Source organism: Magnolia sinica, chromosome 4, assembly GCF_029962835.1.
Source record: "Magnolia sinica isolate HGM2019 chromosome 4, MsV1, whole genome shotgun sequence".
Taxonomy (NCBI): domain Eukaryota; kingdom Viridiplantae; phylum Streptophyta; class Magnoliopsida; order Magnoliales; family Magnoliaceae; genus Magnolia; species Magnolia sinica.
In genome coordinates, this window is record NC_080576.1 from 25,964,347 (window position 1) to 25,981,700 (window position 17,354).

Below are 17,354 nucleotides of genomic sequence, written 5' to 3' on the forward strand. Positions count from 1 at the left end.
TGTGAATATCCCAGAAGATTTGAAACCAGTGTTGCAAGACTTTAAGACGAATGTGCTCGATGAACTCCCCAATAAATTGTCTCCCATACGAGATATACAAAACCACATTGATCTTGTCACAGGGATAAGTCTGCCTAATTGCCCACATGATCAGAAGGAATGTGAAATCTTGAAGGCAGAAGTGAAGGAACTGATTCATACTAGCCAAGTCAAGGAGAGCATGAGTACATGTATTGTGTCAACTCAAGAGCCTAATGTCATGTACAAGGAAATGGCTAATAAACATTGGCATCAAAAGTTATCTCAGAATCATGAACCAAGTTTCTTGAGTAACTCGAGGACGAGTTTTTTTCCAAGCAGAGGGGTCTGATGTAGGACGTGTCATAGATACACTCCTAGCATGGTTGGACCAAAGGAAGGTGGACTATAAATTGATCGTAACTTTTGATCCAGGTATCTTTACTGCGCACCAGACCGAGTATTATGAACCGAAGCAACACGAGAACTCGATAACGAGTTCTTTTGAAGTGGAGGAGACTGATGTAGAGAGGGCCGTAGACACTTTCATGTCTAAGATGGATCAGAGAAGGCCCGATCAGAGACAGAAATCATCAAGACCGTCAGAACCATAAAATAGGCATATCTCGCAAACCGGAATGAGTTACTCGACGTACCATATATGATTTTGGGGTAGAACGAGCTAATTTAGCCAACGTTGCCCATGCCGAAATTTGCGAGATTCCATCCTATTGACGGTGAAATTTCATATTTAGTTCCGTTTTTACTATAAATAGTAAGTTTTAGTTTGATTATAACTCTTCATTCGTTGGGTCTTAAGAGTTGTGTCCAACATGAAAAGTGCTTAGAATAATTAGGAGAATAACGTGGTTAAGCCACATATAAAACTTACTATAAAAAGTAAATTTACTATTTATAATAAGTTGCGAATTTATAGGAGTTTTAATTTTAGTTTGCTTCTGATTTCTTTCTTATTGCTTGGTACCCCTATTTAAAGGGTTGTGAACTCGTTTTTATTAATCAATTAATCAATTTCGAATTTATTAGAATTTATTTCTATTTTCTTGCTTTCTTTTCTCGTGGATTCGAGAAGTCTCTGTGAGGAGTCCAGAGAAGCTCCGTGGATTCGGAGTAGTTATCCTTGAGGAAGACGGTGATCGTCCTCATCACGTTCATCCCTGCGTCATAAACATTATGGTGGGCCCTTGGAAGTTTTTAATTACCACCTTTTCTTGTAGTGTGGTCCACCTGATATTTGTGTCTGCTTCATTTTTTGACTCATGCGTTGAAACGAGCTGGCAAAACGGATGGACTGTATGGATATACGACAAATACATCAAGATGGGGCCCATGGTCAGTGCCACATTATGTTGGGTGAGGCCGGGTCGCTCCTAATCCATTCCCCATTTAGACATGGATTAAGAATGTTGCAGGAGCCACATCAACCTGTTGTACTTCTTTCATTTATCTGCAACCTCTGTTTGCCTCGCACGGATAGCCGGAGAACAGGATGTGCAAAGCATTTAATTAGTTTTTCCGCTCGAAGGTTGAGGAACTATGGGTTATTTTCCAAGTTGAATTTTCAATTTGTAAGTTAAAGCAACTGTAATATTCTGAATTTTCACAGCCAGAGTTTATATTCGTGCAAGAGAAAATTGGGTGTTAATAATTGAATGAATTGGATGTTTTAAAAATTGCACCATATTTATTTTTTTATTTTTATTTTGATCACATTCAATTACATTCAGGAAGGTAACTATTCATAAGAATAAAATTGACTGTAAAAAAATTCAACAAACTATTAAATGCCCTCTCAATGGGAACTCACTATATTATCAAGTTTGCAGCAAAAATCTAAAACTAAATTATAAAATTATCTACTTATTCTTTCAGTATAATCTTTCATAGGAAGATAGTGTCTTCAATTTGTACATCATCTGTACGGTTAGAGAGGATTAATATTCTATTCATGGTGAAGGATTCCTTTAAGCTTATCTTGATTTAAGGCCCGTTTTGATACCACCAAATATGTTACTTTTTCCACTTACAATAGTTAATAAGTAACTTATTTCATATAAGTTTGGTTTATGATTAATTATAAGTAACTTTTTTTACTTAAAATCACTTGATCACTTTAGTTAATTTTTTTGACTTTTCAGCTTTTCATTTGTTGCTGAAGATAGGTAACAGGAGAGACGGAAGAGAAGAGAAGCTGATAAGTATGTTATTTAAAATACTACTTATCTTCTTAACAAGTAGAAACCAAGATAAGCTATGGTGGAATAAACAACTTATCTTAAGCAACTTACAATACAAACGCCCCCATAATGTTCATTTTTAATGCCCAATTGAAGGGCAAGAAATGTCTGAGCACTGATTTTGGGATCATGGCCAAATTGCATGAGATGGATGGTTTCAAACTGATTTTTGGATCATGGGCCGTTGACTATTGGAAGGACTGAATAGAAGGCATTCAGAATGACACGGAGACGTGGAAAATATGTGTACGTTTGTTTTAAAATAACGCTAAAATATCAAATTAAAATTTCTAAATTTTTTATGTGCAGGAGTAATTATGTACATAATTCATAGCTGTTTAGTATTGTTCTTTCCATAATAAATTGATCACTTCCTACTGAAAGTTCTCACATTCTACTCAAGACTTTTTTAAAGTATGCCAGTTACTGATCTCTATATGTGGATGAACTTCAATATATATATATATATATATATATATATATATATATATAGTTAAATGAGTTTTCTAATTCATTTTGTCCAGAAAATGAGTATTTTTTTCCTTTCTCCGGTGGTTAGACAATTAACAAACCATACATGTTTTCTTAGAAAAAACGGACTTTTGCTAGCTATGATCTTACCCATCTAATCATTTGTTAACTTTCCACTACTAACCAATTCCAACCGTCCATTAGATGGCCACCAACTAAATATCCAATCAGTGCTAGCTTTCGGCTACTCCACCCAAACAGAAGCGTGGATGGGTTGCTATAGCTTCATTTCATAAATGGGGGCTCTGACAGAACTTCCCTACATGAGAACATCAATGTGGTGCTTTTGGTTCCCACTGGATGCGGATTAGCTACTGAGGGCGTCAGTAGTAAGATTGGCTACTGAAGTGACCGTCACCAAGTTTTGTGGGCCCCACCATGATGTATGTGTTTTATCCATATTGTTCATTCATTTAGAGAGATCATTTTAGGGCATGAGCTAAAGAATGAAGTAGATCCAAAGCTCAAGTGGACCCCACCACACAAAACAGTGAGGACAGTGACACCCGCCATTGAAACCTTTTTAGGGCTCACCATGATGTTTATTTGAGTTCCAACTTGTTCATAAGTTTGCACCAACATGAATGAAGGGAAAGCACAAATATCAGCTTGATCCAAAACTTGTGTGCCTCTAAGAAGTTTTTAAATGTGAGCATCACTATTCCCATTGTTTTCTATGTTGGGATCCACTTGAGCTTCGCCTCATTGCCCTAAAATGATATCTCCAAATGGAACACATACATCATGGTGAGGTCCATAAAACTTGGTGGCGCTACTGAAGTGCTGTGAGTAGCCAATTTGCATCCGTTTCAACTGAGTGAAGGCACACATGTCAAAGATTCATGCCATTAATGGGGTAGAATATTCTGGACCAAAAATAACGAAGTCAGCTCGAGTCAAAATTGTATGAAAAAAAATGCTCAATTAGAATAAACGTTCAAAAGTTTACATTCATCTTCCACACATGGCTCAATAAATGAAGGTATTAGCTTTCTTTTTTCTCTTTTCTATTTTTCCTTTTCATCATCATTATTATTTTGCTGTGTGACATGTACAGTGTTTTCTTACGTGGTTAATGGTGGGAACTTTGAAACATGTCCCATAGCATGCTAAGGTGGTTACCGTTATAATCACAAGAGTTTAATAGTCTAACTTCACACATTCCATCATTCTCGAAGCTTTTGATGCATTAGTTAGATTCTTAACAATTGGTATTAAAATCAACATTATGACTTATGTTGGAGTGATGAAAAGAATAACACATGATAAGCGCAATTTAGACGAGGGTGAAAGCCGCCAAGGTGTGGATAGGACTACTTGATAACCATAGTGCAGATGGGCTACTTGGAATTGACGCTTATTTATTTATTTATTTTCGGGTTAGCTTGTTAGTACACACCCACTGTCAGTACATACTCCACAGTTAACCACCCCCACTTGGAATAGACGCTTTAGTGAGCGATACTACAGAGTACCCAAGATGCTCTAATCCAAGGACAAATCTCTCAATTGGGAATTTCTTGGTATGAAAATTTAACAGAAGGCTTTGGTAAAGAGACTTTTCTAGGATATTAAGGGAAAAATCTCAGTAAAAATAAAAAAAAATAAACTATTTATTAGTTAGCTAAATTTTTAAATATATTTTCATTAATATCATGATATTTTCATGACGAAAATTATTATTGTATGACATTAATTCTTTTTTATTTTTCATGAAAATATTGACAGATTTTCAAAATCTCACTGGATGTCATGAGGCCCTCCACAATCTATCTAAACCTTGGTGCCCACTGATGGCTTCAAAGTTTATATAAAAACTTTGATACTCTGGCAGTGGGTGATGGATGATACTTAGGCGCTCAGAAATTGCAGGCCTGGCATATAAGTAATCAAATTAAATTGTCCAAATTAGTGTAGATATGTCATGAGCAAAAACTTAAGATTATTTCATCATCTGACTGTTCATATTGGTGGACATTTATTGAACGGTTAAAAATGAAAGTATCCAACGATCCTATTTCAACAAATAAGTGTCTACGAATCAGACGTTAGGATTGGTCAAACAATCTAATCCACGTGTAAAATTTATGAGTGCGCCTGTATATCAAGCCCCATGTCGGCCTGAGTACCGTATAACTCGAATTTTAAAACTCGATTGACCGTTACAAAGACATGCAATGATGCAAACGTATGTATATACATAAAACAACGTGTAGACATTTGATCTTTCCCCAGCAAACAAACGTATAAAGACAGATTAACCGCAAGATTCTGTTTCCCCATACAAGTACCTGCCGTCTGGAATGTAGCCGTTAGACGATTCAATAGTAATAACAGAAGAATGCAATAGCTACTCGCGAGAGTAGGATTTCAAATCCCACCTCGACTAAGAGATCTGAGCCGTCCATGAGATGGACCTGCTACCTGAAAATCAGCCCGGATCATTCATTAGGTGGGCCACTTGTATGAAAGGTATAAAGGATTAAAACGATTCCACTATAACGGTCCATAGTTGCAAGTGAACGGAAACAATGGCAGCGTCCTAAAATTCAGTTTGATCATGATGTGGGCCATATGCCTATGCAAAAAAAACACCTGTAGCCCACCCATTGATCACGACAGAGCATTGAAGATAAGAGGTGAGGATTGGCTGATGAACGGCCTGGCCTAGCTGTTGCAGTAGCGTATTGCCTACTGCCCCCACCCAATCCAGGCCTATGGGGCCCACCATGATGAATTGTTTTATCTACTCCGTTCATCCATTTATATAGATCATTTTAGTATAAGAACCCAAAAATTAGGCAAATCTAAGACTAAAGTTGACCACACCACAGGAAACAGTGGTGATAATGACGCCCACCGTCGAAACCACCGTAGGATCCACTGTGATGTTTATTTGACATCCAACCCGTTCATAGTGTCACATAGATTTGAATGAAGGGAAAACAAGAATATTAGCTTGATCAAAACTTCTAAGCATCCCAAGAAGTTTTTAATGGTCAGCATTCAATCCCCACTGTCTGCTTCAATTGGGCCTTGAATCTGTCTCATTTTTTGGATAGTACTCTGAAATAATATGGTAAAATGGATGGACGGAGTGGATAAAGCCAGTACATCACGCTGGGCCCCACAGAGCTAATGCCTGGACCAAGTCGGTCCTGGCAGGGGTAGCATGCTATCGGAAGCGGATTGCCCACTGAGTAAACTCTGTGGACCCACCATGATTTATGTCATTTATCCGCTCCGTCCATCTATTTTAAAAGATAAGTTTAGTGCATGATCCTAAAATTGAGACATATCCGAACCTCGTGTGGACCACACCACAGAAAATTTGTGAATTCAAAGACTACCGTTGAAGACTTCTTTGGGGCCACAGAAGTTTTGGATCAAGCTTATATTTTTATTTTCCCTCCATCCATTTGTATATGATCTTATGAACAGGTTGGATGGCAAATAGAAATCACTACGGAACATAGGAAGGTTTCAACGGTGGACTTCATTATTTCCAATGTTTCCTGTGGTGCGGTTTACCTGAGATTTGTAAATGCTTCCACTTTGGGTTCAAATCCAAAATAATCTAGAAAAACCAAATGGACGGCGTGGATAAGACTCATACAGCCATGGTGGGCCCCGCGGAGTTTATTCAGTACGTTTAAGTGCACTGACTTACTCAGTACGCAATCCGCGTACAGCTGCTGCTGAGAAGAATGGGATTGAAGATCCTACTCTCGCGAGTATTCTTGTCATGGCTCAAAATAAGGAGTCAGACCGACAGCTTGGGTTCAACGGCTATTTTACGTTGCACCCAGATCGAAAAAACGCTTATCCCGCCCGTTGAGAATTTAAATTTGAAATCTCTCACTCTCCCAAAAAAAAGGTTGAAATAAAGATCCTCCCCTTTAAAACTCCCCCAACCTACCTTTTTGGACCTCTCTTTCTTTCTTCCCCATATATGTTTCCGTTCTAATCCACCATTTGCTAGACTCTCACTCTCATCTCATCAACGACCAAAAAGAAAATTCCAAACATGGGTGCTTGTATAAGCAAGAAAGGGATTCAAAACCAGGAAAAAATCTCCTCTTCCATTTCTACCCCTCCCCAACCCCCCAGTCCAATTCCTCTCTCCCAACCCAAAGAGAACAACCTCCCAAAACCAAAACCTGAGCAAGAATCAACGGCGTCAGCCCCTGCAGCTGCAGCAATCGTTGTAAAGAAAGAAACCCATGTTGCAACCCCCAACAACGGCTATGAAGGAGCCAAAGAACCAACAGAAGAACCCAAACGAAGTGAGCCTGCCGTTAAAGAAGACGTCTCTAATGCAATCCCCGCCACTGTTAGAACATCGAGCTGCACGAAGGAAGAGGTCGATGCCATCTTAATACAGTGTGGAAGGTTGAGCCGGAGCTCATCTGGAAAAGGCTCGAATGAGAACAACTCCCGCGGTGGCGGAAGCAAGAAGTATTCAGGGTCAAAACGGAGCTATGATTTCGACAATGATCCAGCTGATAAGATGGGCGGTGATGATGAGATTCCCCAAATTAGGCAGGCCCACCGGAGAACTCCCAGTAGGGAAAGGGATGCTGGGGCTTCAGAACTCAAGCGCTCCAGTAGCAGGGATGATGGAAAGAGAAACGGAGGGAGGAGGGCAAGTCGATCTCCTGGGAGAAGACAGGAGACTCCGACAGAAAAGACAAGGCCTGGAAAGATGGTTTCAGTCCCGGCAACAATCACCACTGCCCGTGAGAATAACAGAAGGGGTTCGACCCCTTCTTCCACGAAGAGAAGTGGAGAGGTGAGTGTGAGGAGCAGTGCCTCTCCTCGAGCCCGTTCGCCTGCAAATACCCGACCTTCGAATGAGAATACCCATCACCATAATCCTCAGCCATCCCTTAGCCGGAATTCTTCTAGAAAAGCAGATCAATCTCCTTATAGAAGAAACCCCATGAATGAAATCGATGGGAATGTTGTTAGAACAGAACAGCCTGCTGGGAAAAATCATGACCGCAGCAACAACAACAATAACAAGGGAAGCAATGTCAAGGTAGCAAAGAACAAAGGAGAGGAAGGGTCTGACAAAACCTCTCAGTTACAACTGCAGGTGAATAGAGTTTTAAATACATTTCCTTGTATCTTTGTTATTCAAATACCATTTCTTCTTTGCATCCTATCAAAATTTGTTTTCGGTTTTCTCAGCATTTTCAATTGAAGGGTTGTTTGGTTTTTCTTTTCATTTTCTATTTATCTGTATTTTGGGTTTCCTATCAATTTCCATATGATGGTTTTTTGGGCTTTCATCAATACCTGCGTTGGGTTTTCTTTAGATTCCCTCAGTACTCAATAGAAATCAAGCAGTAATAACCTGTAATCATTTTCTATTTATCTGTATTTTGGGTTTCCTATCAATTTCCATATGATGGTTTTTTGGGCTTTCATCAATACCTGCGTTGGGTTTTCTTTAGATTCCCTCAGTACTCAATAGAAATCAAGCAGTAATAACCTGTAATCATATTTTCTCAATGCAGAAATCCAATGAGAATGCTGCTCAAATGCAGAGATCTGATGAGAAAAACATTGCCGGCATACGTGAACAGCTCATGAACTGCAGACTGAAGGAGCAGCAGCTAGAGCCTGACATAATGGAAGAAGCCATGGACATGAAAGGGCTGATCAGAAGTAGTGATGCTGTTGCAATAACAGGCACAATGGCAGAAAGTCTCAATCCCCAAACAATAACAAGAACCCGATCTTCAAGGAGATCAAGAGACCTAGACGTCATGGGTCTGAATCCAGATGCACTCAATGCCCCCTCCTATACTTCATTGCTGCTGGAGGATATCCAAAACTACCATCAACAGAACACCGCCTTTTCACTCCCGCCTTGCGTATCAAAGGCCCGCTCCATTCTCGAAGCTGTGGACAATCTCAATTCCTGCACTACTTCCAATCTCTCATCTGGTTTCTCCGAGTACAAAAGCTCTGATGCTGAGGGCGGGCGATTTGGTACGAGGAGGCCAGCGATGAAGGACCCATTTGTGGAATCCGAAGTAGTCATGAACAACAATGATCTGATGGAGCCCAGCCTCCACAAGTATGTAACAGTGAGGAATGCAGGAGGGGAGACAGAACCACAAGAGTCGGCAGGGAGCAACAGCTTCCTCGGCCACCATTGGCCTTCTTCGTGGGAGCCCAATTCAGTCGACTCCACCGAGCGGTGGACTTCACTGTCGAACGCTAGCGAGGAGGTGGAACAGCTCGCATTGAATGAGTTAGGCCATGATCTTGAAGTGGGGGGAAGGAGATTGAAGCGGGGCAGTAGCAATAACAGCATGCCGGTCACGACAACATCGAGCGGGAAGAAGAGAGAATTCAATCATTCTCAGCAGGGAGGTAGTGTTGGGAGTGGAAAGATGGGAGTTAGATCTTCCTCACTGCCTGTTGTTGCTGCAGCTGCACAGTAAAAATTGGTGTACTGTATCTCTCGAGAGAGACATTGGAAACAAGTTGCAAGCTTTTGCAGCTTCTGTTATTTGATTGTTGAAATATTAAGCAATGGCCAAAGATCAATTTGTCCTTCCATGTCTTTAATCCATTCATTTGGGCAATGCCAGCTTTGTATAATCATTCATTGTAGATGATCCTTTGTCATTCACTAGTCTGGTGGGTCCCAATTGAGGAATGGGCCATGCCCCAACATCCATCCTCCTTTATAGATGATCCTACACATCTGATTGGTGGCTTACAGATGTAAATTTGCAGGCAATGGTTCAAATTTGTTGGGGGGCTCTGCCTTTGGATAACCTGAGACATTAGTCTGGTGGGCCCCATTGTGGAATGGGCCATGCACCTTTACAGAAGATCCTGCCCACCTGATTGGTGTTGTTGATGTCTTAAATCTGTCAATAATAGGGTTGGCATTGACAGACCACTCAATGATATTGAGTAGAGGTCGATGCCATCGATAGATGCTCAATTTTATTGAGAAAATCTGGAAAATTCCATGTTAGTTGTTGGGACATTTTGGTGTTGCTACTTGATGTCATCGAAGGTGTTCAATGCCATCGATGTCTTTGATGAGATGTTGATACAATTGAAGGTCCCATTGAGAGCGTGTGCAAGAGTTACATAAGTGTGGAATTTGTTTCCTATTTCGGTTGTGATACTTTATATATCAGGTGTAATCGGGATTTGAAAGTAGTGGATGTGTTCTAGGGTTTGAAAGGCATAGTTAGGCCTAAGGATTGTGAAGTGGATTCAAGGTTTTTCCGATTCGGTAATACTCTATTCTCTTGTAATTTCTGCCTTCATAGTGCATATTTGTCACTTTGTTTGTTATTTTTTTGGAAAAAAATTTTTCATATAAAATTCAAATTTTCCTTGTTGGGACTTGGATGTGCCATTATATGTACTTTGCTTGATTCGTGTACCTTTGCTTCCGGTTCCCCAACAACTGGTGCACGTTTATTTGGGGCTGCTCACACAATTTTATTAGACTACTTGGAGACTTCGGAGGGATTCTTGCATCAGTAAGGACCGTTAGAACTGAAAAGAACATGATCGACGATCGGAATGGTCTGATATGCGTACGATCACGGATGCCGACCCAAGGACAGCAATCAGATCATTCCTAACCGGATCTAACAGTTCAAAGTGTGTGAATCTCAAAGATTTCTATTTCTAGCATCAGACCTGGACAAAGAATCAACGCCACTATCCATTTTGAGCAATGGGATTCAATCTTAGCCCTCCATCTGGCCCATTATAGATGGGGAGTCTTGCAAATGGAAGTTTTTTTTTTTTCAATGCCATGATCTTAAGTTCTTAACATCAATAAGCTGTTTGGATCACCACAACAAGGTTTAAGGTATTGTCCAAAACCGGTACATTGCGGAGCCTGAACGGCCTTGATTGAAATGGCCTGATTATGGGTTGATACAATCCGGTTTTAGCAGTAAGTGATACATGGGGTACACCAATTTTTCAATCTTTGATCCACAATGGGGCCCACCAAGGGCCTAGATTATCCAAAGGTGGACCATTGTCAGCAAATTTACATTTGCAAGCCACAAATCAAGATGGGTAAGATCACCTGTAAAGGGAGATCTTGGGGCATGGCCCATTCCATGATTAATGTGGAATGGACGGTTTCCCTGTACTGCACGAGGGCCATCATAATGAACCGTTTGGATTACTGCAAGGTCTCACATGAAATGTTTTTGGGGCTCAGAAATAGATCGACCGTCCATCTTTCGGAATTATATGATGTGTGTGTCCCCATCTTCGTTTCATTTCGGAATCAATGGGGCCCAAGTTCAGATAATCCTGACCGTTAGTCTGTTGAACCCCATGATGAGAATGAACCCCAAAAGTAGATCTTGACGTCCAAACGGGCCTTTGTGATGCGGTGTACCTGATGATCAGATTTGGATTTTTTTGTTCATTTAATAGGCTCCGACACCACCGCAGGGCATTTTGGTCATTCCACCCTCAATTGAATTTTAAGGTATTGAAACTTGGTCCGTTGGAAATCATGCACACACCAAGTGGGCCCCATCATTCTTAGCTCCACATTTTCGAAGAAAAAAAGAGGGTATTTTGATCGATTCGCCCTTCTAGAAGCTTGCTTTGAAACATTCTTCAGGGATTATGCAGGAAGTCATTAATTCCATTTAGTTAATATTTTCCAAGCAAAAGGAAGCTTGGTCACAGCAATGTATCTTGTAGTGTGGCCCACTTGGATCTCGCTCATGTTTGGGCTCGTGTCCTATAATGAGGTGGGCCCCACAGAGCTTGGGTCAAAGGTGATTTTTGTTACTTGGGTTACTTACAGTTTAGTGGCGTCCGTTGAAAACTCCTGTACATTGCAAAGACATAGGCCACGTGTCATATAGCTCTTCGTTTTAACTAACAAGGATTCGGTGTGAGGCCGTTATCAGGGTCCACACATTGATATATGTGTCGTGTATCCACGCTGTCCATTTTCCCAGCTTACTCTAATGCATGGACCTAAAAAAAATGAAGCCGACCCAAATGCCAGGTGCAGCACACCACAGTAAACAATAGAGACTGAACACCCATTGTTGAAAACTTACCAAGGCCACAAAAAATTGAAGCCGAGTAAAACATTGGGTGCAATGCAACACAAGAAACAATAGAGATTGAATGACTATTATTAAAAACTTCCTGCACGCCACAAAAGTTTTGAATCAAGATTATAATTGATTTTTTTGTTGTTTTGCCCAAGTTTGTGTGAACTTATAAACAAGTTGGATGGCAAATGAATATTACAATCAGTATTAGGAAGTTTTTAATGGTGGGTGTTCCATCACTACTGTTTCTATGGTATGGTACATCAAAGCTTTAGATTTGTTTGTTTATATATATATATATATATATATATATATATATATATATATATATATATATATATATATATATATATATATATGCTCAAACTTAATTGGCATAACAAATGAACTGTATAGATACATAATACATACATTAAGGTGAGGCCACGGTCACTGCTTCAGGAAGTTTAGTGCTTTTCAGCCTTGCCAGGGAAGGAAACACCCACTTCATTGAGAACTAATGTGGAGGGCTTTCATTGGTCCAGCCCATTTTTTTTTTAATTGAACTACTTTGGTCGTAGATTACATAGCAACTCAACCATGTAGCTGCAAGATGGGTGTGGCCTCAGATCCACCAAGGCGCGTCAGTCCCCTGGCTGCGGGGCCCACCTTGATGTATGTGACTACATCCATGCCATCCATATGTATTGAAAACTCATTTAAAGTATGATCCCAAAAAAAGAAGTAGACTGAAATGTCCACTGGACCTTAGTATAGAAAACAATAGTAATTGATCATTAAAAACTTCTTGGGGGCCGCAAAAGCTTTTGATTAAGATGATTTGTGTGGTCTCTTCATATATGTCTTTGTGACCTTATCAACAGGTTGGATGGAAAATAAACATTCCAATGGAGTCAATGAAGTTTTTAATGGTGAGGATTCAATCATGACAATTTACTGTGATGTGGACCACCTAAGATTTGGGCATGCTACGTTTTTGGAATCATGCCCTAAAATAAGCTTTGAAAATGGTTGAACGGTCTGGATTTAAGGCATATACATCACTGTGAGCCTCACCATCAGGGGTTCCACGCAAGCCGGTGGACAGGGATCTCACCTAATCCGCTCCCTTACGAGATGGTCGAGCAAGTACCCACACAATACAATAGCCATGCCCAATTAAATCCCACTATCTACACGGTGTTGAGGTCATTAAGCAGTTCCCATCACTAGAATTGATGTGGTAAGAATTGATTGGGCCATGTGTCATTGCCAATAATGATAAGATTTGATTGAACCACCTGCTACTATAAAAAATGAATCCATGTGTCATTGTCAAGGATGAAAAGATATAATTGAACAGTGAGATTTCATTTGGCCTGCTATACATGGGTAGCCTTGTAAATGAAAATCACTAAGAATTGATTTTCAATGTCATAATCCTACAACAATGTTTGATCACCACAACCAAGTTTAAGGTATTGTTCAAAATTAGAGTTGTACACGAGCTGAATTGAGTGGAGCTTAGCACAAATCTAGGGGTGCACACGGTTCGGTTCGGTCCAGTTCTGGGGTGAAACCGGAACTGAACTGTGAAACTGGAACCGAACCGTTCCTTACGGTTCCAAGATTTTTGGAATCGGAACTGGACCGTTAGCACCCTAGAATTGAACCGGAACCGGACCGTGAAAACCGGTTCGATTTCGGATCGGTTCCACAGTTCTAGACTTTTTATAATCCGATCTAATTGCATATTCTATTTTATAGTTTAACCCATGTCTATGCGTGTTGTAATCCACTTGATGAATGATTTAGATATTGTATATGGTGTGAAAAAATACATTTATGAAAACAAGCAAAGGGGCATTGTAAACCATAAATCATGAGTCAAATATACAACTAAAATATATTGTAAACTCTCGGCTCTAAGTTCGGTTCCACGGATCAGATCCATGGTTCGGATCACGGTTCGGTTCGGTTCTACATACCCCCAAACTGGAACCGAACCGAACTAAACAGTTCTTTAATTTTTGAAATCGGAACTGGTGCACTCTAGAACCGAACCAAATCGAACCGTTTGGTCGATTCCGGTTTGGTTCCACGGTTTTACCGATTTGATGTGCACCCCTACACAAATCCGTTCAGCCAACAGCCTCTTACATCTTGAGTTCGGCTTGACTTGATTCTCAAGCCTGACTAGCCAACTCAGTTTAGTTCGGTCAGCAGTTCAAGTTGGCTCAAGCCGAGTTGGAGCCAAGTTCAAACTTTTGAGTCAAGTTCAAGTTCAAGCTTCAAAATTGAGCGTTTTCTTTCTAGTTCTTATAGGGGCAGCCCTTTTTTATTATATATAATCTAAAATATCATATATTAATTAAATTACACGTGTGTGTGTGTGTGTGTGTGTGAATATGAATATAAAAACTATTATATATTTAAGTTATAATCAAGATAAGTCGAACCAAGTTAAGTTCTTTGAGCCTAGTCGAGTCAAACTTTGGCTAGCTCAAGCTTGGATCGAAATCCTTTTGAACTCAAAAAATTGGCTTGGCTTAGCTCAAGCTTTGAGTTGACTCAAGTTTAACTGTGCCGAACTGAACAAGTTAACCGAGCTGGCTAGGTTCGTGCTCAAACCTATCCAAGACCAATACATATCGGCTTATCGCCTACCCTAAATGGGCTTAAAACAATCTGGTTTTAGTGGTCAGCAGACGGGGTACGCCAAAACTAATTTTCAATCTTTGATCAATGTACCAAGTACACCGAAACCAGTTTTCAATCTTTGATCCACAATGGGGCCCACCAGGGGCCTAGATTATCCAAAGGTGACCCCAATGAATGTGGACCACTGTCAGCAAATTTACATTTGCAAGCCACAAATCAAGATGGGTAAGATCACTTCTAAAGGGAGATCTTGGGGCATGGCCTTTTCCATGATTAATGATTAATGTGGAATGGAACATCTCCCTTTACAGAGGGTCCTGCCCATCTGATTGGCTACTTGAAGACAATGGTCTACACTTATTGGGGCCTGAGCTGTTTGATCACTGCAAGACCCCACATGAACGGTTTATCGGGCCCAGTAAATTGATGGGCCGTCCAACTTTGAGAATTATGTGATTTGTGTGGCTCCATCTTGATTTCAATTCCAAACCCATAAGGCCCAAGTTCTAATAATCCTGACCATTAGTCTAGTTATCTAAGACCTTCATGATGCATGATCGGATTTGGATTTTTGGTTTGTTTAATCATCATCATGGGGAGCGCCTGTTTTATTTCCAAAGGGTTGGATGCCATGCACATACCATCTCAGGGCATTTTGGTCATTTGGTCCTTCAATTGAATTTTGAAAAGTAAAGGGATTGTTTGGTAAGATGAGCAAAAAAGTCAAGGTATTGAAACTTTGTCCGTTTAATCATCACCATGGAGTGCACCGTTGGAAGAGTTGGGTGTCAAGTGGGCCCCACAATGCTTGGCTCCACTTTTTGTAATAAAAAAGAGGGCATTTTTGTCAATTCACTCCTCTATAAGCTGCTTTGAAACTTTGAAAAAGTCCAAGCGTGGTCTGGTAAATAAAACATTCTTCAGGAACCATGCAGTAGAAGTCATTAAATTCATTTCCCTGTGTTTTTTTTTTTTAAAAATGTTGGCGCAGAAAGCGAAACTGGACTTTAGCATTTTCCCGACAATCTCTTAATTCTATTTGTTTCAATTTTTCCAAGCAAAAGTATAGTTGGTCACATCAATGTTTCTTGTGGTGCGGCCCACTTGGATCTTGATCATGTTTTAGGCTCTTGTACAAAAATAAGCTAGCAGAGTGGATATAATACCAACATCACGGTGGGCCCCACAGAGTTTGTGTTATAGGGGATTTATGTAACCTGGGTCACAGCAAAGACGTGGAGCACCCTGTCAACTGTCCAGTGGCGTACCTTGAAAACTCGGGTACATTGCAAAGACGTGGAGCACCCTGTCATCTGTCATATAGCTCGTTATTTTAATTAGGGGTGCACATGAAACTGGTAGAACCGGTAAATGGGAATGAAACGGACCAGACTGCCTGGTTTAGTCTTAATCTGAAGTGCACTAGTTTATGGTTTCAAAAATTAAAGAACTGATTAATTCAGTTCGTTTCTCAATTTGGAGTTCTATAGAACTGAACCAGACTATAGAACCGAACCTAGAACCGGACCCCTTGGTCAACAAAATATTTAAAATTTTTAAAAAATCATAAAAATTTATACCATTTATCAAATGGATCACAACATGAATAGACATTGGTAGCAAAATTATTATAGGAATATGAAAGGGTCATAAAGACAAACCATGACAAGATTACTTTATGTGAAAATTTCAAGTAGATGAGTTTAGGCTGAATTATAAAAATTTTAAAAAAAAAAAAAAACTATGCAATTGGGCTAAATTATAAAAAGCCTAGAATTGTGGAAGTGAACTAGTTTTTTACGTTCTGGTTCCAATTCAATTTTAGGGTACAAACGGTTTAGCACGGGTTCTAGTTTTCCTAGAATCATTCCATGGTTCAGTTCCAATTTCACCCTAGAATTGAACCGAACGGGTGCATTCCTAATTTTAACTAATGAGTGAAACACCCTATTCTGTTCGCACGTCACAGGGGGCCTACCTTAATGTATATCCACATCGTTCATCCATTTTACTAGCTCATTTTAAGGCATGGGCCGAAAAAAGAAACTAAACCAAATCTCAAGGGGACCACACCACCAGAAACAATAGAAATTGAATGCTGGCCATTAAGAACTTCTTGGGAGCTACAAAGTTCTAGATTGAGATGATAATTATATTTTCCTTTCCTCTAGGTTTGTGTGACCTTATTAATAAGTCAGATGGCAAATAAACATTACAGTAGGCCTTACAAAGTTTTCAACTGTGAGTGTTCAATAACCATTGTTTTCTTATGGTAAGATGCACATGATCTTTGGATTTGCTTTATTTTTTGTCTCATGCTCCTAATTTATTTATTTCTTAACATGCACACACACCCCACACATGCACGCGGGAATTTCACCACCCATGGGTACTCAAACCCTTGACCCGGTGTTGAAACTCCCGAGAGTCTACCACCCGAGTAAGAGTAAGGACCCTCGTGCTCTTAAATTAGTTGGCAAGATGGGCAGTGTATATATATATATATATATATATATATATATATATCAAGGTGGGCCCATGATCATGGCTTAAAACTGGTGTTTGCTTACCCAAAAACACCAACTTTTGTGAGGCCCAAATGTGGAGGACTTTCTTTGGTCCACGATAATAGCTTCAAGTACATATTCGACTGAACTACTGTTTGATGTAGACTATTTGACAGACCTCGTGACGGCTCTATGCCCAACACCATACTGCTATGAGATAGATAGCTGCCAGGTCAAGCAAGTACACCGAACAGCCTTCATACAAATCAGTTGCACGTGCATCGGAATCTTGCCTAATACTGCCAAACTACATG

At 40.0% G+C, this 17,354-nt stretch overlaps 1 protein-coding gene across 1 annotated transcript; it reads left to right on the forward strand.

The window, feature by feature from the left end:
* Window positions 1-6,630: 6,630 nt before the first annotated feature.
* LOC131242847 (uncharacterized) lies at window positions 6,631-9,396 on the forward strand. The gene is made up of 2 exons (XM_058241763.1): window positions 6,631-7,905; window positions 8,330-9,396. The coding sequence occupies exons 1-2, from the start codon at window positions 6,835-6,837 to the stop codon at window positions 9,263-9,265; spliced, it is 2,007 nt and encodes a 668-aa protein (XP_058097746.1). The 5' UTR covers window positions 6,631-6,834; the 3' UTR covers window positions 9,266-9,396.
* Window positions 9,397-17,354: the final 7,958 nt, after the last annotated feature.

What these genes read in the sequence shown, in the direction of transcription:
- LOC131242847 (XM_058241763.1), top strand. Translation starts at nt 6,835, where the DNA reads ATGGGTGCTTGTATAAGCAAGAAAGGGATTCAAAACCAGGAAAAAATC. An exon ending in CCTCTCAGTTACAACTGCAG is followed by an intron (nt 7,906 to 8,329) that starts GTGAATAGAGTT and finishes TTCTCAATGCAG; the next exon opens with AAATCCAATGAGAATGCTGC.